At 41.9% G+C, this 20,861-nt stretch overlaps 1 protein-coding gene across 2 annotated transcripts; it reads left to right on the forward strand.

Moving 5' to 3' along the window:
• The first annotated feature begins 966 nt into the window (after window positions 1–966).
• On the forward strand, window positions 967–20,016 carry c1qtnf12 (C1q and TNF related 12). Of its 2 annotated transcripts, none has more exons than XM_040151592.1 (8): window positions 967–2,108; window positions 12,969–13,073; window positions 13,245–13,356; window positions 13,598–13,782; window positions 14,934–15,042; window positions 15,757–15,850; window positions 17,889–17,967; window positions 18,056–20,016. In XM_040151592.1, exons 1-8 carry the CDS (start codon window positions 1,929–1,931, stop codon window positions 18,152–18,154), a joined length of 963 nt encoding a protein of 320 aa, XP_040007526.1. In that variant the 5' UTR covers window positions 967–1,928; the 3' UTR covers window positions 18,155–20,016. The 2 variants fall into 2 exon arrangements, with proteins under 2 accessions (XP_040007526.1, XP_040007527.1); XM_040151593.1 differs by having other exon boundaries at window positions 967–2,090.
• The last annotated feature ends 845 nt before the right edge of the window (window positions 20,017–20,861 follow it).

The raw sequence follows: 20,861 nt of genomic DNA on the forward strand, positions 1-20,861 counted from the left end.
GCGGCTTGGCCGCCGCTTCCTGCTACGTTTCCAGAGAGAGGTGTCTGCGGATACAGGAACTGGGATGACACCAGTACGGAGTCGTACTGGAAAGCTACTGGTTGGCCGTTTGTACTCCGTTTGCGATTCAGGCTGCTGCCTCTGGGTGGAGCTGTGTTAAAATGTAATAACATCAGCTGGAGCAAGCAGCAGCCTAAAAATGTAAATTATGAAGTTTTAAAAAAAAAAAAAAAAAAAAAAAAGAAATCTGGTAGGCACTCATGAGCTAACATGTTATTCATCCTAATAAGAGTGTAAGGGGACTGAAATCTTTTTAGACAAATGATCTGTTTGTAGGAATACACAGACCAACAATTTGTACACATCAGTCAGAGATTATATTTCCCGAAACCTGCAATTTAGGATACTTGAAATTTAAGTATGACTTCAGCTCTTTTCCTGCTCGACCATTCAGAAAAGCGAGAAATTTTGCGGCACAGAAACACAGAGTTGAAACAAACAGGTATGCACTACACATACATATATGGCGTGGTCAATATTCTTTGGCAGCTTTCCAAGCAACAGATTACACAAGATAATACCTTAAGTTCACCAAAAAAAAAGTGCAGGAATTTGTTTCTCTTTCTTGCTTAGATCTAAACATGAGGCTTTGGTAGAGTAGGCTAATATTGAGCCAACGTCACAGACACACTCAGACAGATACACAACTTTATACACATCGCGTGCGCACACACACACACACACACAACTCGTCTGCCAGAGAACCTCTTCAGCTTGAGCATTTCATCTATGAGATAAAACAGAGCTGAATAAGCTAGTGAGGTTGCCAACAGAGAGAGGGAAGGGAGAGAAGGAGCGGGAGACAGGGAGAGGGAGTGGGAGAGGGGGAGAAAGGGTAGCGGGAGGGAGAAAGGGTGATGATAAAACTCCACTGTGAGAGCTCCTGTAAGCTCAGTCAGAGAGCAAAGCAGCAACTGAGACCAGGGGGACTGGGAGTGCAACGGAGCGGGCGAAAAGAGACCTGCCGCACGCCGAAACTCTGCGCATGGCCTGGGACCTGATGACTTGCTGGGGACTATCAGAAGGCAGCGCTTGAGTTGTGTCAGCCAGAGGCAGAGGAGTGCACCGCTACCTGTAAGGTTTTGCTGTTTTGAGTGGAAACAGTTTATACTTCAAGGAGAAGAGAAGAAGGCTGGGCAAAGATCAAAAGTGGACCTCGTCCATCTCTTCTTGGGCTTGGTTCGCTCTGCATCCCTGCGGGGGTATGGTGTGCGGACTGACAGATTGATTTGCTGAACTGCATCTTTTGATGAAAGCCCAACTTTTGTGGATCTTGCAGCCTTTCCAGCTACCACACCACTTTGCTGGAGACTGGATCCAGTGCTCAGTGTGAGAAACAGCAAGAGAGAGCGGGGGAAGAAAGAGAATATTGCCATCCATCTCTCACTCCCCCCCCCCCCACAGCCCACCCTCAGCTTTGGACGCCCCTCCTCTCTGCCTCGTCTTTTGCCCCTTGTACCCCCCTCCTCTACACCTCACCCCCCAACAGAGCAGGAAGCGTGAAAAATCTCACTAATGGGTTTATTTGCTGTCAGATCTGCGCCGATCTGTCATTCCCTTGGACCATTCTGCTTGACACATTTCATAGTTGAGTAAGCCGCCTGGCTTTCTGTCTAGAGTTAACAGTGCCCCTGCAACGTTGTGCTGGCTGAGAGCTCATCAAGAGGAGAGCAACGGCGGCAGCAGTCAGTCTGACGGTCTCTCGGACAGGGAGTCCCTGAAGCTGCATTCCTCTGGTCTCCCTCTCCCCGTGTTTGTGTGAGCCTCGTGGGCATCCTCAGCTCCTGTCTAGTCACACGACCGGTCCATCACGGGAGATTCGGGTTTGTTTCTACGGGGATTCTGGTGCTGATCGAAGGAGTGTGAAGATGTGGTGTGGGGCTGGGCCTCTGGCCGTGGTGGCTGCGGTGTTTTGGACTCAGTGTGTCCTACTGGATGGGGTGGATGCCAAGAAGGAGAGAAAGAGGCCAAAGGAGTCCACCCCACAACACACAGAGACGTACAATGCAACTCTCTCCAACAGCGAGGAGGTCGGTGGAAGCACCAAGGTAGTGACCAAAATGCTCTAAATGTGAAAAACTGCATGTTAAAGTAACGTGTTTGCTATTCTAAACTTGTCATATATTTGTTATACATTTATGAGCTACTTTCCTATGGCGATATTGCATGTTGAAAAACAAAAGTACAGACTCAAGTTTGAAGCCAACCTGCAGATATGTGAGATATGTGCAGATTTCTTGTCAGCACAGGCAATATGCAGGACGAATAAAGTGTGGCAAAGGTAAAAGCCAGAACAGGACAGGTGTGCCCTACTAGGTCAAGCCTCAGACAGTGAGACGGACCAAAATGTGCGAAGCACTGAATGGATGACTTCTGGAGGTATGCCAGGAATGTGGACATCTAAAGGCTGATCAATGCATCGATTAGTGCGCGCTGCGGGTGTCTGCCACCAATTTCCCAGCCCACGGGAACGAATTACGACGCACTACAGTTTCATGTATCAGGGAGGGAGATAAGATAAGAGAGGATATTTATTGATGCCTCATCACTGCAGCAGGGAAATTAAGTTATAAGCGGAATAAGATGAAGACGACAATAAAAAGAGTTTCTGCTATCTGGAGAGAATAGTTGCTCTTACTATTAAGTGGAAAAAATGGTCATCTGTAACCGAAGAGCGGCGTTATTTTTATTAAAAACATATTCCTCAGGCAAAACAGCAGTACAGTGGTACAATTCCATTTTCAGGAGCAACAGTTGGCCCTTGACTCTGTTATTTATTGGTTTATTGCGGGTGTTGCATATTTGCAAGGGTTTCCAACAGGCTATTTGTTTTGCTTTCAGCCCACCCATTATGTTGGCATTCTCATATAACTCTCACTGCCCTATATACCAGCCTTCACTTCAGCTTCTACCAGCAGCCAGTCTCCGGATTCCTAACGGTAACCTCCACCGCCTTTTTCCCCCTTGAAACCAAGCAGTGAGGTCTCCTTTGTATCTTTAAGAACACATTGTAGGTGGTTGTGGCCTGGTGGTGTTTATTTGACTTGCTTTCCCCCTGTAAAAGCACAAGCTATGAAGGATGACCTTGTGTCAACCCTCAAGCCTGCCGAGGATCGCACCCCATTGGGATTTCACTCCTGTGTCTCATCCCGTAGGGAGCAGAGTGCCTTGACAAACACAGCTCCCCCTGAGGTCCCTTATAGGCTCGCTGCCATGATGTAACTCCTGGGAAAGTTAGGTGGGCAGTTATTTAAAGACCTATGGCGATGTTGTTCCCAGCCCATTGATTCTGTCATTCACAGGCCTAGTCTGACTCCGCTGTGTCTGGGACATCCGATAGGGGCGGTGCGGCTCCGAAAACTGGGGCAGCATGCCGTGTAAGCCCCTCACAAAGCCCCATAGAAAGGGTCCTGAAAGAGAACACCTCGGTGAGGATTAGCCCCCAGTGCCTCGCTCTCTGACATTCTTTTCATCTCATCTCCCACAATCAGAGGGTAATGACATAATCACTCTTAAGACGCAGTGTTATGCCAGATAGTGTCTCTGCCAAACATTGTCACCTCTGACGAGAAACTGAGCTTTAAGCTTGACATCTGTGGAAGTGGTTGTTTTGAAGGTCGCGTCTGTTGGTGCCACTCTATCTCTGTTTCTGTTTAAGAAGAAGAAAGTGTACCACACGCTGTGAAAAGTAGTAAACTTGATTTTCTTGGGTAGTTTGTAAGTTTATCCTATTACACATCTGTTACGTCCCGGAGAAAACAACATGTCTGTTGGAGCTGTCTTGGCAAGAAATTTGTGTTCTCAAACAAGCCAAACATTTACACTCCACATTTACACTTTTTTCCCTTGTGCCCAGTGGAAACAGTTGAAACAGTTCTTATGATGGCATTCGCTTTCTATCTGACCAATCCCGTGTGTGGGCTGCTGGCAGCGTGCAGTCGTACACTGCATTCCTCGGGAGATTTTCCATTTTAAAGTGATCACAATAGTGAGGTGTGGAGTTGTGCTGTGAGTGGAATTTTTTTAATGAGACGATAGCTGAAGTACATTTCAAACAACTGTGATCTCCGTGAACCGTCACGTTGTACAATTTTAGAGCAATATGTCAAAGGTACACCTTTGTAAGCCTTATTGCTCTCCACTCTAAAGATGAGAGGAATCTGTCATTGTTGAGAGCAGTGAGGGATCTGTGATGGCTGTAATTGAGGCAGTCAAGTCAAACATCACGCCTGGCGTGTTGAGTAATGGCTGGGTTTAGCCCGAGGCGAGGGTTTTTGTTTCCTCTCTCTCATCCCCAGTGATGATTAATGCAGCAGTGTGTGGGACCTTTTGGATCAACCTACACATAGGAGACAAGAGCAAGTCCCGTAGGAAACAGGGCCACTGTGAGAGCACACACCTCTCGTGTCACTACCGATGGTGTGAACTACCTTTAGTTTTCGTTGCATGATAATGAACCCTGCTTTCAACACGTTAGACCCCTAAAAAGGTTAAGCTTATTTAACATTGTAAAATTACCTAATGAAGTCATCTGAAAGAGAGCGGAAAAAAAGAAAACCCAAATAATAAACAGTCTTTTGTCATTACATCTGAAATTTGCAAGTAAAATAAACCGCACAGTATGTGCAGACATGGAGGGACTGTTTTATTTGGATTTGGTCTCTTTTTTAGGAGTTTGAGATTGATGCCAGATTTATAGAAATCCCTTAATCTTGCTTGATTCTTATCATGTGCCGGTCATGTTCCTGAAACCATGATTTCAGAATGAGTGCTAGACTTTACCGTAAACTGGTCAACTGGGGCTTCAAGTTTAAACAACTATAGAGCTGATTAGTCAACATAAGTTGGCTGTTTTATTTTTTTTTATCGACAATGGAGGATGTTTTTTTCAGATTTATTCCACAAATGCATATGACTGGCATTGCAATGTGTAGTTGCATAAAAATAAAAAAAAATTACGATAATAATTCCTCTGAGTGAAATTGTTTCATATTTAGTGTTACAGTTTCCCGTGATGATGAGAAGATTCATACCACACTCATACCTGTCGAGTAAATATAAAAGTACAGCCAGCAGCTGACCAGCTTAGCTTAGCAACACAAGCTGCCTACCAGTAATTTTTAAAACTCACTGATTAACATTTCATCTTGTTTGTTTAATCCATAGAAAAATCAAAGAGTGTAAATTACAAGTTGTGGTTTTTACGAGGAGTTATATGCAGTAAACGTGTTGATTTTCAAATTCGGTTTTTGTGCAGATAAAAACAACTGAGATATAGTGTATTGATTAGTGAGCCCTAAAGGTGCTGGTAGGTGGATTCTGTCACCTTTGGACAGAGCCAGGCTAGCTCTTTCCCTCTGTTTCCAGTCTTCACGCTAAGCTAAGCTAAATGTCTTCATATTTTTATGTACCGATATGAGAGTGGCATCAATCTTCTCATCTAACTCTCAGCAAAAAAAGCAAATAAGAAATTTTGAACTATTAGTATCCTACTCCTTTAACAATAAATACCATGTTTTTCTAATGTATTTTCTCTCTAAAAATGGACATGATGTACAGCTGTTTTGCAGTTTCAATTAATACCCCCGTTTGTGTCACCACCATCATATATAACCCAACACGACAGGGGCAAATTAGTGGCATAATAAAAGTGAGAAAAGCAAAAGGAGCCGTTTACAGTATGTACTTATGCAGCATAATGCAGAACCACAAATGAATCATATAGAGGGAGGAGGGTCTAATGACTTTCTACCTGAAACATTGTGCCCAGAGTCAGACCATGGGGCAAACCTGTACCTGAGAAGGAACTGGATCACTGGTGCTTTTCAACAGCTCATTTTACCTACCACAGAGCAAATGAGCACTCACTCCAATTTCAAAGCTATAATTTGTACAGAAAACAGATGTGACACAGCAATCAGTTTATATCACCTTTTATATATCAAGAGGAAGCCAAGATTGTCTCTGGCGATTTCTTTAGCATAAACACAAATTTATTCACTTTCTCTCACACATGATAAAAGCATACACACCTTTGTTTGGGCAACAGCGGAGCAGTTAGAAACAGCAACTTAGAATCAGGCAACATTTTAAGAATCAAGCCCAACTATATCATTATATAATAACTATTTCATTTATGCTTCCAAATGTTGTTCCTGCAGCATTTGTTGAACTAATAGCAGGATCCTCATAGTGTGATAGAGTAATAATGTTTTGCACACGGTGCTTGCCAATTGAGTAATAACACAGTGAGAAGAAAAAAAGAGTCAACATTGCATGCCTAACTGTATTTAACTCTTCAGTAATAAATCCTCAAGGCAATCTGTTTCTGTGAAGTGCAACGGTGGGGAACACGGGGGTAGATGCATGGCGGCCGGGAGGCACGCAGGTTACCAGGATCCTCTCGTCCCAGACAGCCTGGGGATCCCTGCCTCCATGGAGTGGGATGGGCCCAGCGTTGGGCCCGTTCACCCATGCATGGATGACTGCACAGGGAGCAGTACAGGGATGTAAAAGCAGGGGGATTATTGAAGGCTCTCCATCATCCTGTGCAACCTTAAACCTGCCTGTGCAACATTTTTATCAGCAGCAAAATGTTTCATGTCATCTAGTGTGTACGAACAGGTAGAGGAACAGATAACAAGTAAATGAAGAAGAGATATGTTGAACTGTACGCATGGAAGAATTCAGGAGCTGGCTGCAGTGGATTAGAATTTCAGTATCTGGTTGCAGCCCCAGAGACATGTTTTAACAGTTGTGTTTGCGTTTTTGGTGGCACGCTGCCCCAGGGAAATATTTTCCAATTTTATTGCCTCAAATAAATTCAAACTAATTTTCCCCAAACTACATGACAAACACGCTTAAAGCAGTGTACGTTAAAGGATTATTCATGCAAAACTCAAATCATTCTTTTCAGGGTAATAAAATCTCATTTGCCCCTGGGATTATCAAGTATGATTACAACTGATCCAGTAATTGCTCCAAATACTCCAAACATACACTGTGCTGCAGATTAATAAAACAATCCCTGTTCGCTTTTATTGTGCGGCATGGGTACTCGACACAATCAGTGGTGGAAAGTAACAAAGTATATTTAATGAAATACAGTACTTAATACAATTTTCAGGTACTTGTGCTTGATTCTTTCCATTTATGTCACTTTATATTCTAATCTAATACTTTTCAGGGGCACATGTAGGACTTTTTACTCCTTTACATTAATTTGACAGCTATAGTTACTTTTCAAGTTAAGCTTTTACATAAAAGACATGTGATAAACTTGTAAAATATAATGCATGGTTAAAGATTAAACCAGTGGTTCCCAACCTTTTTGGTAAAAAAAACCCAAAAAAACAAAAACAGTGCCTACGTGGGACCCTTTGTCGCGCTGTCCCCTCTAAACAACTCAGATGGTTTCATTTAAATAATAACTTGAGGCCCGAAGAGGGAAAATGGAGCAAAATTTCACAAAAAACAACGATTAGAGAAAAGTCCAAGAAATTAATACAGATTTGTGTCGCAGAACTTACGCACTGATGCGTCAGTGTTAACAATCTGGTAATAAGTAATATATAATAATATATCAGTCAGAACAAGTGCTTTTACCTGTGTTCTTTAAGTGCATTTTTCAGATCATACTTTTGCAGTTTTACTCAAAACAAGAGTTTGGCATTCTTGGAAATTCGCTTGCAGAGTTAGATGAAAAGACTGATAACCCTCTCATGTCTGTACATTAAATATAACTCTGCAACTGGTTGCCTTAGTTTAGCGGGAAGGCTGAAAACTGGGGGAAACAGCTAGCCAGGCCCTGTTCAAAGGTGACTTGTTTGTTTAATCTGTTCAAAGACTTCAGGAAGTTACTGTTTCCACCCAACTGGACTTTTTTCACGTGAGTAAAAGTACATCATCTTTTGTACGGATTAAAAAATGAGATTGGATGAGATATAACATCGTATCGACCTTCTCTCCGCAAGAGAGTAAAATAAGCGTATTTCCTAATTTCCTGTTCCTTTAAGTAAATTGTTGAATGCAGGACTGAAGACTTCTTCCACCACTGAACACGATGCATCACATTCTTAAGATCAGAGCTTCAGTAACATGTCATGATTTAAGCCTCGTGAATGAGGATAAAACACCGTCTAGAAGATTTAAAGTTTTTCTCACCTTTCGACAGAATACCTGACACGTTCTCTCAGTCCGCGCTGGAAAGGCGCGCGCCCACGCCTGCTGACAGACGAGGCCACTTTGAGGCACTCACGCATCAGCGGTGATCAAAGCCAGAGCCCTGGTGTTCTTCATCAACTCTCAGACTTATACCTGGATCTTCTCCCTCCCCACTTTGTTCGCGACTTGTACATGCCAATACAGAGCCATGCAAGGGAATCCATAGTTTACTTTACGCCACGGTCAATGGCAGCGAGTGAGAGATTGAGCGCCTCTGAGAGGTTTTTCTGTGTCATCGAGCAATATGGTTTTCATGTCTGCATGTGTGGATGTTCTTTGATGTTCTCAGTCGAGACAGAGACTCACCTGCGTACAATGAATCACGATTTTTTTTTTTTTTTTGGCAGTATGTGCGAGCCATCCCAGCTGTCACTATACTGTGTGTATGTTATGCACTGACAGTGCAGACAGAGAAAAAGAGGAACACAATCTGTTTGATGGAAAGAGTTGAGCATTTCTTAAGCTGACGATTAAATTATTTAAACAGCGATTTGCTGTTATTTTTTAGCTCAGAGATGAAGGTAATAATCACCTTGGTCATAGCCTTTCTTCCTTGAGCACAGAAAATCCTTGAGGGCAAGGTTTTAATGGTTAAATTACAATGGTGTGTGTTAAAGAGGATCACAAGCTCAGGGTATGGCTGATTTCCTGGCAATGATATTCCGTCTTTTTTTATTATTATTATGCAGGGTTAAGATATATAATTATAAGCCACATGTGTGGGCCAACTTGCATGGTTTCATATCTCTGGAAGATAAACAGAAGAACAAATGTTAAAGGTCCCATGATGTAGAAAGTGAGATTTCCACGTCTTTTTTGATCATAAAGCAGGTCTGGTTGCCATATATAAATACCGTGAAAGTATCAAAAACTTCCGCTCAATCCACAGAGAAGTTCACACAGCCCTTATTCAGAAACTGCGCCTTAAAATGAGCCGCCAGGACCGCCGTACTTCGTACTTTGTGATGTCACAACGAAACAGTCACCGCGCTCAGTCATGCCCCCAGTATGGCCCACCTGGACCCACCGTCCAACCTTGCAGGATTTGGTTTCTCCAGGTGTTTACCTGAAATCTGCTATATTTTTATTTGTTATTTTGCTTTTTGATCAGTCTCTATTAAAGGCTCTCACTTTTAAGTTTCCCTTATTCAATCGTGTTGTTTTATGAGTTACCTTTGAACTGACAACCCCTGTTATTATGGCTGTGTGTGTGGACTGCAAACTAGCTTACTCACAGTCAAGGGATGATATCCACCGCCTGGAGTCAGAGCTCTGAAAAAAGGATAAGCTGCTTGTTGGCTTTGTCTCCTTAGCCGCTGCCCAGGCAAAGCTAATTTCGTAAATGCAGTCTTCCACTCTTGATGTCCCAGCTACCCGATCACCGACCTTGGTGATGGTCTTGGATTCTGTGGCCAAGCACGCTCCCCTGGATGACCTTGACGCACACCGGCACTGTGCCGGTCCGGCCGGGGGGTCTTGCAGCCGAGGAGAGTGAGCCGGAGGCAGGGGCAGCGGCCTCCACCACTCCTGCATTGCACCTGGACACTGAAACACCGCAGACGGTCACCTCAACGCCACCAGATAACCGAGGGGTTTGCACTGCAACCAGGGCCAAGGCTCCGGTGTATAGCTCCACGCCAAATCCAGCTGGAGCTTTTTAGTCTGAATTTGACGCCTGTCCCGCTCATTTCAGCACCAGCTGACCCTCGGCATTTAAATTTACCAGTGAGTTTTACCAAGCGACAGGAGTAGGCTACAATCTCTTACCTGTGGTTGGCCTGGCCGTGCGTCACGCAGAAAACAGTCAGCCAGTCAGAGGAGAGGCTCTGAGCCAGCCGACACAAAATGCCCTGTTCTTGCTAGAGCTCCAGAGGGAAGCATGAGAGAGGAGATGTAAAAGTACATTGAGATGGTTTCTGTTACTTTAAACCACAAATATATCTTCTAGTGGATATCAACACCTCAAATAAAACCCCAGAAAAGTGTAAAATAACCTTCGAGTTTTTACTTTCTTTGGAACAGCAGCCACTGGCTGTCATAATCGCATGGGTCTCTTTTAGATCATACTGAGCTGTCTGAGGTGATGATTCAGAGTTTTACTATTATTCCCAGTGGAAATATAATCAAACTGCCACTGGCGTGATATACTAGTAAAACCCAAACACAAACCCCTTTCATCTAAAGTACATGATAATATTTGCTCAAGCTTACGGAACTTGTATGTTAAGGGAATAGCATCACATTTTGGACAAAATGCTTTTTCACTTTCTTGTGGAGAGTTTCATTGATGCCACTCAGATGTCTGGAATCTGGGGCCTGGCTCTGTCCAAAGGTGAAAAAATCTGCCTACCGGCACCTCAAAAAGCCACCAATTAAAACATTGTGTCTTGTTTGTTTAGTCAATACAAAAAATGACATGTAAAAACGACAATTTGGGTTTATTGTTGCCTTCGCGTCATATATAGGATGGATGGTAGAGCTGGGAAAGATTCCCATTTTTTATGAGCGTCCACACTGCATGATTGCAGAGTTGGTCATGTGAGAGTTTAAAATGCCATGCGTTAACAATACAGTATAGCACTATATGCATCAAACTTGGGTTTAATTGCATTGAACAGTGAACTTTGGCTAACATGAGGGGGAATAGGCTTTAAAACAGCTTTCAGAATCATTTAGCGGCTAAAGTGCCAAAACGTTCCATCAGGTGATGGTGGAGACTAAAACAGAGCAAAAAGAGAGTGAATATTGGATTTACATAAGCCAGGTGGACACAAACACAACTCCAAATGAATGGTTAAGTCGCTCCGTAACCAATGGATGTGCAAATAAGCCACTGTTTGCTAACAAATTCACCACATCAGCTTGAAAGTGAGTATATGGTGATGATGTGTTAACAGCTTGTCCCCGCTGACCCCAAGTTGCCAAAAAAATCAGTTTTTGTAGGTTTAGGTGTCCCAAAATGTTGAACCATAGTATGTTAATGAATATGAAAAATTGACATGGCGATGGAAAAAGGAGTTTATCCAACAGGCTCCCAGTCTTATGGAAACAGTACTGAGTGGTGTACAAGTATTCTTGTCTTGACCAAATCAGTCTCACTTTTATCTGTTTCCAAGCCTCAAAATCACAACAAAAACAGAGAGCGATCCAACATGCAGCCGGCGCAGCGCCTGTTAAGTTGTTTATTTTTCCTGCTGTCAGAGAGAAGAGAAAGTCACAGAGAAAGAAAGAGACTGCTGCAAATCCCAAACAGTTTTTTATTTCAGCATATTGAAAAGACAAACAAGGAGTTACTTTGTTGCGGTGGAACAAGAGGCAAGTCTTTAACAGTGAGGAAAGGGGCATGTTGGTTTTGCAGATAAGTGATCCGTGTCCCGCTGCCAAACCTAAACAAATTCCATTTCAGACAGCTCACCTCCGTGGCTCGTCTTTATCTCCTCTTCTATCTCAACTGAAGGCACTTGACATTTGGGGAAGGGTTAGGGTAAAATTCGAGCTCGCTGTAATTGGAATCCGTTCAGCCTCACATTTTAACAGAATGAAAACATGCCAGTTGTAGCAATATGCATAAAAATGTTGCTTCCAGAGGTCTTCTTGGCGTAATTTATTATAAATTAGTTATTTCAGATAAGGAGATTGAGTACACATACGGTTATGAAATAGACAAACAATCTTAAATCATAATTCACTCTGGTATACATTCTGTGTATACTTTTGTTATCTTGTTTATTAAATTTTCACCATAACATCACTCACACAACTAGTATAAATAAAAGAAAATATTAGTATGTCTTTGGATGGAGGGGAAAGTGTCGGCCCTTTTGACATGTTGTTACAAACTACAGTAATTGAGGTCTGCAATCCACAGAATCTACATCACACAAGCAGACTCATTTTTCTCCAGAGTGCTCATGGAAATTTTCATGTGCTGAAAAAAAAAAATAACTTGACAAGGTTTGTTTACATTCATTTGAGCATGTTGAGCAAAGACGAACTGACGTGGCACCTGAGTGGATTATTGGGAATAAAAAATAAGCATGAAGTGAGCCTTCAGGCAAGAATGGTGACTAAGTTTAAGATGGCAAATTGAAAAGCTGCATTTCTCTCCGAGGAATAGCAGTCGACTGGGCAGGACCGACAGAGAGAAGGAGGTTTCCCTCTTTGACCTTCCTTGGTGTCTGGCAACATTTAATTTAATCTTACGGCAACATTTTCCAGTAATGGCTTGAAGGAAGAAATAATGACGCCATGGGTTTAGCTTCATAGGTACGGTCCTTTGCATTATGGTGTATGGAGCAAAAATAGTTCAAATTAAAATATATGATTAAACTGGTAAATAGGACTTTTTTTTATAGGCTTGTTGTAATTACTGATTGAGAATAGAGTGTGGTGACTGAAAAGAAAAGTTTGAGTTGAAAAATATTCCTTGTTATTGAATCTCGCTTTCCTATAGCAGTGTATGTATTTATATATTTTTTATCCTGTCTAATTTATTTCATCATGCAATATGTAAAGCTTTTTGAACTATAAGTAAATGACCTTACAGCTTTCCATCAATTCACATCAATATTGATTATAGTGTAATTTTCCTCGATATTCTCTATTTCATAATTGTCAGTGCTGATGCTGTCCTAGTAATTCATGTGGGAAAATGTTCTTTTACTGTGTTGTTTTTCCTGCTGCAGATTTCTGACCACCAGAAAGTCGACCCACTGGGATCATGGATGGACTTTGTCAAAAGACCTGTTGGCAACTTCCCTGGAAAGTGTCGCAAACGCAAACGTCCCCTGGTAAACCCAGTATAAATATTGTAGAAAAAATAAATAAATAATTTACTTTCAATGATGATTGGTGCATTTTCTTTTTTACCGCAGTAATTTGGTGAATAAGACAAACTTCCACAGTGATTTTCAGATCAACATTGACGCATTGCAATGTTCTATACGTGTGTCCTCCACTAGCCGGGCCCACCTGGTCCTCCAGGTCCTCCTGGCCCACCGGGACCTCCTGGCTCTCCTGGGGCCGAAGTGACCCAGGAAGTTCTTCTCCAGGAGTTCAAAGAGATGATTAAAGGTAGAAACATGTTGATTTTCCAGCCCAGACGCATTTCAGCTCCACTTTAGGCTACGAGGTAGTTCTGTCAATCATTTTGAAGAGATAAACTAGAGTTAAACATTTGGCTATGCACAACTTTACATCCACAATATAATGTCCATTTTTGGTATTTCACCACATTATCGCGAGAGAATAGTTTGAAAATTGATGTGAGCTCCTTCTGCACTGTTATAACCAGGATTTTTTTTTTTTCTGTCAGAGGCTACAGAGAGGAGAGCGGCAGCACTTGACAGACAAATCAGCCCCAGCCAGCTACCTACGGCTCTCCTCACCCTGGAGGGGATGACCTCCTACCGTCGAATAGAGGAGGCTTTCCACTGCAAGCTCAAGGGACCTGTGGTGGTGGATAAGAAGACTCTGGTGGAGCTCCAGAACTTTCAGACAGTATGTTTGTTTAAAACCAAGTAAATGTTTATGAATTGGTTCAGCTTTGCTCCCTGCTTGTGGCTGAAAAAGTACAGTTTTGGCTAATCCTCCTCTGCATGGTTTCATGGTTTGTTTCTGACCCATTTGCTTCTCTGTCTTAACTGTGTGTGAAAGAGCGAGTGTTTGGTAATCATTGTTTAGTTTGCATGTGGGAGAATTATGAGTGGATCATCCCCTTACTGGTTACTGGCACTGGCAAAGCACGTACAGCCACTATGAGTCTCAGACTGGGTCTTTGGTGAAAAATATCTACTTTTTCAATTCTACACATCACTCTCTGGGCGGCATACAAAAGGCGCTCTGTCTCTGACTTGGAATAAAGTGTGGAGAGGACAGAAATAGACACTGTTTGAAACAGCATGCTGTAGTGGGAGAACTATGCCCTGTTGGGATGGGCTGACAAGGCTGGAGGGGGGAGGATTAAGCTTGGCTGAACTATTTAAAATGCTAACGAAGCACTATGTTAGTGAAGATGTGTTGCTATGGCTTCGGAAAGCTGTAATTTAATATTTTAGCAGAGTCAGACGTAAAGAGGAGGAGGACACAAGGAGACAGAGGATTAAAAATGAGGTCTTCAGGGGCCTTAACGACCAGTCACACTAGAAAAGACAGCATAATTTATCCGCACATCTTCACAAAATATGGGATTCTATAAGCCAGTTGGTAAACTGCGTCTACAGAGCAGTTGGTAAACTGCACTGCGCCTCTTACTCCCCTCTGGTGATTATTCCCCACTGGCGTTCTCAGGATTGCAGACGTCCCACCCTAGAAAAACTAATTTCAGAGACTCATTTCAAAGTTTGCCAAAACTGAACTCTCCATGAAACATTTGCCCAGATTTACGTCAACCCCTCAAGTGAATCCACCGATAGCAGTGATTACACTGAAACCGACTGATTTTTAGCAAAGTTTGTTGTTTTAAATGCGAGTGTGACCGGGGCCTTTACGATTAGCCCTGCTGAAATGCCCTTGGGCCAGGCACAGAGTGCCTGATAGGGTTTCTTTAGCTGGGCCTTTGTTTTTGAGCTCCCAGAGGGGGCGTGTAAAGGGGGAACAGTGGATTATCGCTCCAAAATCTAAACATTAATTCAGATTTTCCGTGCTTTCAGCCGCCTGCTAAAGGAGCCTTCCTCAGAGGGTCAGGAATGGACCAGTCCACTGGGAGATTCACAGCTCCCATCACAGGGATCTACCAGTTCTCTGCCAACGTCCACATTGGTAAATCACAGCTACTCTCCTATATCGGGTATTACACATACCAAAGCCTTATAGTCGCTGCACAGCTGTAGTTTACAGCCACCTTACTGTATGCAGGCTAATTAGACCTCTTCTCTGGACAGTGTGGGGCGTGTTGATTGACTGATCTCTCTCATCCTTCTGTTGGTTTTGTTGACACTGTTACGGTTACTTTACCTGCCGTGTTATCATTGTCCACTAGTACGTAAAGCTTGGTGACAAAATTTAATTCCCAGCATAGCTGCATCCAACTTTCGCCGGATGTGGGCGTGCAGAGCATTTGAGAATTAAAAACAGTCCAGGAATAGGCCTGATTCTGCCAAAATTCGCGCATTACTGATCAAAGATGTAAAGTTATAGTCATTCAAATTTCAGGCTTGGTTGGTTTAGCGACCCCTGTGTTTACTGGTGGTAGCAACAAGTGTGGTTTAATACTGCAGGTCCCAGAATGCTGCAGGCAGCAAACACCTCTTATAGCGGTTACTTTGTCAGAGATATCACACAAAAGCAGATGGTGTATCTGTTTACAGTGCAGCCGAACAAACTCAGATTATTACAATAAAGAAGTCAGTCAGTAGTCAGAATCTGAAGGCTTGTAAATTTAAGACCGTTGCAAAGCGAGGGGAATATGTGTTTTTGTGAGCTGTGGGTAAGCTGGCGTTTTTATGTGATTGTGAACACTTTGCCTCCTTACAGACCACAATGAGGTGAAGAGGAGCAAGAGTCAGCTCAAAGCCAGGGACAATGTTCGGGTGCTGATCTGCATCGAATCACTCTGCCACAGATACACGTAGGTATTCAGTATCGTGTTTAAACATGCTGGAGAACCCATCCCCTGAATCCAAATCAAATATACCCTATCTAAAACCAGTTTAACCGTGTGGTTTTCATTTGTTATGGCTATAACACATGTTGGTCAGATACACCTCCACCTATCACCGTTGAAAGTTATTAAAATTTATCTTGGGAAGTAATTAATCTGAAAACAACAACCATTTTCTTATTTTGACAGTTGTTTATGTTTCCCATGTAACTGTGATATTTATGGGTGTTTAATGCTGTCTCAACTTTCACCAGGATTCATGAGCTGTTCAAGGTGTTGTCTGTTACAGTTTGTGTGGAACCAGTTTGGCATTTCCTGTATAAAAGCAGAGCAGGTCTTTAAAGGAAATGTCCTCTCACTTAGAGCCCTCGTCCCTGTCGCCTAACTAATCTTTATAGACTCACCTTTGACACCTCAGGCAGCCGGTAATATTCAGCCGCACAGTAGTGAAATGCCCTTATTTGGGATGTGGGAGGCCGATAATGAAGTATCTGATACAGCGGGTCTACATGGCGAAAAATTGCAAATCCAGTTGTGAAAGGTTTTGAGCTCTTTCCAATATTTCAAAATTTCTATTTACATAAAGTCAGTGAAAATTGCTGAAATGAATTGCTCCCTAAGGTCTCCCCCAGACTGTGCAGAGCTTCACAGCCTCCCTTCTAGTGTGGTACAATGAGGGGAACATACAGTATAAATAATATTATGATGGGTTACTTAACCCAAAACAGTTCTTGGCTTTTTTTTTTTTTTTTTTTTTTGAGCCAAAGCCCCAGCCAGTCTCGCTCTCCCACACATGAAAATGCAGAGAATGTGAAATGCGGCTCATTGTGATGGCAGTTCGAGTGAAGACAAACATGATTGATTTGCCATAAAACTGTAGCATTTTCCGCTTAACAGGAGCCAGTGCTCTCGCTGTGTGGTTACAGCCTGCTGCGATGTTACAACCATTTATACAGACTCTGAGGGCACTGAGTTGTGAAAGGAAAAGTTTGACATTTGGGAAATATGCTTATTTATATATATATATGCTTTTCTTGCTTAGATGAGGAGATCGATACCACTCACACGTCTGTACGTTAAGTATGAGGCTACTGCCAGTAACTTAGCTAAGCTCAAACAATGGAAACAGGAGGAAACAGCTAGCCTGGCTCTGTCACCTCTAAACCTCACCGATTAATCATTCTATGACCAGTCAGCAACCACTACAACACTTGCTGTTACAATCGTTGTTTTAACAAAATTTAACCTTTACTTTGTGAACGCGGAAAAAACCACAACTCCCATGAAAGGTTCAAGCGCGGCAGCGTGGGTTCTTCCGTCATTGTAAGTTGGTTCCAGCCATATCCGTAAGAGTCACCAACTCTCCCTTCAATAGTAATTTTTCCCAGTTTTTAGTTGTTTAGCTTTGATTGATGATTACGCTCGAATAAAAATACAGACATAAATAAAAGGATATAAGTAAATTTTAAAAAAGCATAGACTATCTGGATAAAATCATGAAGTGAGCCACATAAACTGTTGAGAAAGGCTCTGTTGCAAGGCTGGAATTTTGGTTATATATATTATTACAAAAGTCAGTCGGATTTTAAATGAGGATCTCCTACTTATGGAACAGAACCCAGAAGCTCTGGTTTCACTTTGGCTCTCTATAGTTTGGAACACAAGCCCCCCCTCAAATAGCGAACTGTCATTTTTATACTTTGGCTTTTGTATGAATTAAACAAACCAAGCTAGCTGTTTCCAGTCTTGATGCTAAGCTAATTTATCCAGCTGCTGGTTGGAGCCTCGTAATTTACCTTACGGATATGACGGTGGTTTCAATCTTCTCGTCTAACTCGCTGCAAGAAAGCAAATAGGTGTATTTCCAAAAAAGTCAAACAATCATTTAAATATAAGGTATTTTGCACTTTGTTCACTTTAACAAGGTCTTGAAGAATGCAAATTTGACATGATCTGTTGAAAACACAATGTTTATTGAGAAATTTCATTTCTAATATGATTGCAGCTCACTGGAGATGATTGTTGGATTAGAGAGTAACAGCAAGATATTCACCGTCAGCGTGCAGGGGCTGCTGGAGCTACAGGTGAGCAACACGCTAAAAGACACACAAACAGTAAATATCTGGATTTGTGCAACCTTTTTGCTTCAATGTCGTATATCTTCCTCTGCAGGCCGGGCAGTACACATCCATATTTGTGGATAATGCAGCCGGTGCTTCCATTACAATACAGAACGGTTCAGATTTCATGGGCATGCTGCTTGGTGTATAGCCTCACACATGAACAGGGCGCATCATCCAAGCATTCCACTGCTGCCGTTGTTTTTTTGTTTTGTTTTTTTTAAAATCTTTTTTGTAATTTCAACGGACTGCTTATGAGCACCATCACACGGTACCAAACCACAGGGGAGGTTTGAAGGAAGGAAATACGGCTGACATTGACTTGACTGCTTGTCAGATGGTGAAAGGACAATGTGAAGAACTCAAGGACTGAGTTGCACTGCGATATCCCCCAGGAACTTGGTTGCCTGTTGCTTCACCAATAAAATAACCTGTATGTGAATATGTCTCTTACACTACATTTTTCATGGTTGTTGAACAATGCCTTTGCGATAAACCAAACATCAATGTTTTTTATGTTCTCTGGAAAGACGTTGGAAGAGCTGAGGAACATGAAAAAGTACATTTGGGTGTTTATGTATACTGACATGTTGATGTTTTGTGTCTACATGATCTCTATACACACTCGTGAACTATAGTTATTTTTATCATGGGTTAAATCTTACATTTAAGTTATGTGGTACATAGACTCTGTGAGTACACTGGACAATGGAAATATGCCCGATCAACAGAATAGGGTCTTGGAAAAGTGATTGCTCACATATGTAATTACACATTTTGTAACATAGCTATCACTGCGTTTTTAGCGATGTCAGCAGCGTGGCACTGTCAGCCAGTCGGTCCGCCACTTTGGTCCGGACCGGAATAGCTGACCATCAGAGGGATTTGCAGTGAAATTTTGTACAGACATTCATGGTTTCCAGAGGATGTATCCTACTGACTTTGGTGATGCTCTGACTCTTCATTAGCCTCACCATGACATTTTCTGGTTTTGAGTGAACTATCTCACGGCTTTTTGTGCGGCTTGCCATGAAATTTTGTACACACATTCGTGTTCCCCTCAGGCGGAATTGTAACCAATGTCTGCATGCTAACACGCCAAACTAAGATGGTACAAATGGTAACCATTAAATAATGCTAAACATCAGCATGTTAGCATTGTCATTGTGAACATGCAGCTGGCGTTAGCATTAGCTCAAGAACTGTTGTGCCAGAGTACAGCCTCGTAGAGCCGCTGGCAGAGCTGTAGACTCGTATTGCGTAATCACATTACGGTGGAAAAACCAGACTCTTGCGATACGTGTCGTGCGTTGGTTTACGCCTGACGCCTTTGAACGTTTGGCACACCCACTCTCTACTGAGCGCACCTTGGACACGTGTGCAAAAGCTGTTTTTCCACGATAATGTGAATATGCCTTTAGTCTTGTTTGGGTTGGACAAATCCACATACACCTGTAAAAGTAAAAAAAATTTCAAAGTCCTTTTTGTGTTATCATTTATTATCTGTTTATTTTTACTGTATTTTATTATTTTCTTGACATTTAGATATTTGTAATTTATCATAACTGATACACCAGTAACATTGGAAAGAATTGAAATTTGATATGGTATTTATGTTTGAGAAAATGTATCAGTTGCGTGTTGATTTATACTCTTGTGGACTGTTGAAACCACAGATTTTTGCAAGAATAAAATTATATCTTTTTACTATTTTTTATTACACATAATATTCTGTAATTTGAAATTAAACTCTTTAAAAACATTTCCAGTTGGTCTCTGCACATAATGGTAATGCTTATTCACAAAAACACCTAGTCACTAGATTGAAAAAAAACCTTACTTTCTCTGTGGCATGATTTGAATTGTAAAATACCCCAAATACCTCAAATACCTGTGCAAACACTGGTGGAGTGCCAAATAAATTCATGACCGCAGTTACCTATAAAATATAATTATCTAAACATCTTGGTGTTTGAAATTAGATACTCTGCATGTCATTGAAGATTGTTTGTTCTGGGAACTAAATCTAATGGCTATTACTTTTTGTTCAGACTGTTTTTTTAATGTATTTTACATTCGTCAAGTTTCCGGTTGAATTAAAACTGAATAGCTGTGGTCCATCAGCTGCAGTCCAGGTAAATCGGGACTTTATTGCTACTCTTTAATATTAGTATATTGTTTCTTGGGTGGTCTCACGAGGCTCTAATAAGAAGGTCTTGGACTTTATGGCACAATGCTTGTCCAGCCAGTAAAATGAGCTTGTTAGCATCATTGCATGAATGCCTTCTAATAGAGGCTTCTCATGGAAGCATTGCTGAGATGCCAAGTGTCACATACTCTACCCAAGGACCGACCACAAGAACGTTGCACCCATGTGCTATTTCAGCCACCTACCATAGCACACATCCCAGACAGGAATGGGCTTGCTGAGAAGCACTCCCAAAATTTGAAAAAAAAACATTACATTTTTATTTTTAAAAGAACCACTCAACATTTTTAGGTGCCAGTTAATGTCTCTTATTCCCGACACATCTTAATTTTCACATAAATTACCAGTCAAGAGACATGTTTTGGAAATGACAAATGAAAATAAAGACGTTGAAAATAGCCCAGAATTGATATATTGTATATTAGGTGACTGGGATTGCTAAAGCATATTCACTTTCCTTTTTTTCATAAGCAGTAATCTTTCAACGTTTAACTGTGTTTAACTGTGCAGGGATGAAAGATGACATATGTTTCACATAATATTTGCCTTTTTATTGCTCAAGAGGAAAGAGAATGGCGCACACTCGTGAGTTTTGATTGTCTTATGTTTTTTTTGTTTTTTTTTTTCAAAATGTGTTTAATGACAGCTA

This window comes from Xiphias gladius, chromosome 18 (assembly GCF_016859285.1).
Source record: "Xiphias gladius isolate SHS-SW01 ecotype Sanya breed wild chromosome 18, ASM1685928v1, whole genome shotgun sequence".
NCBI lineage: Eukaryota > Metazoa > Chordata > Actinopteri > Istiophoriformes > Xiphiidae > Xiphias > Xiphias gladius.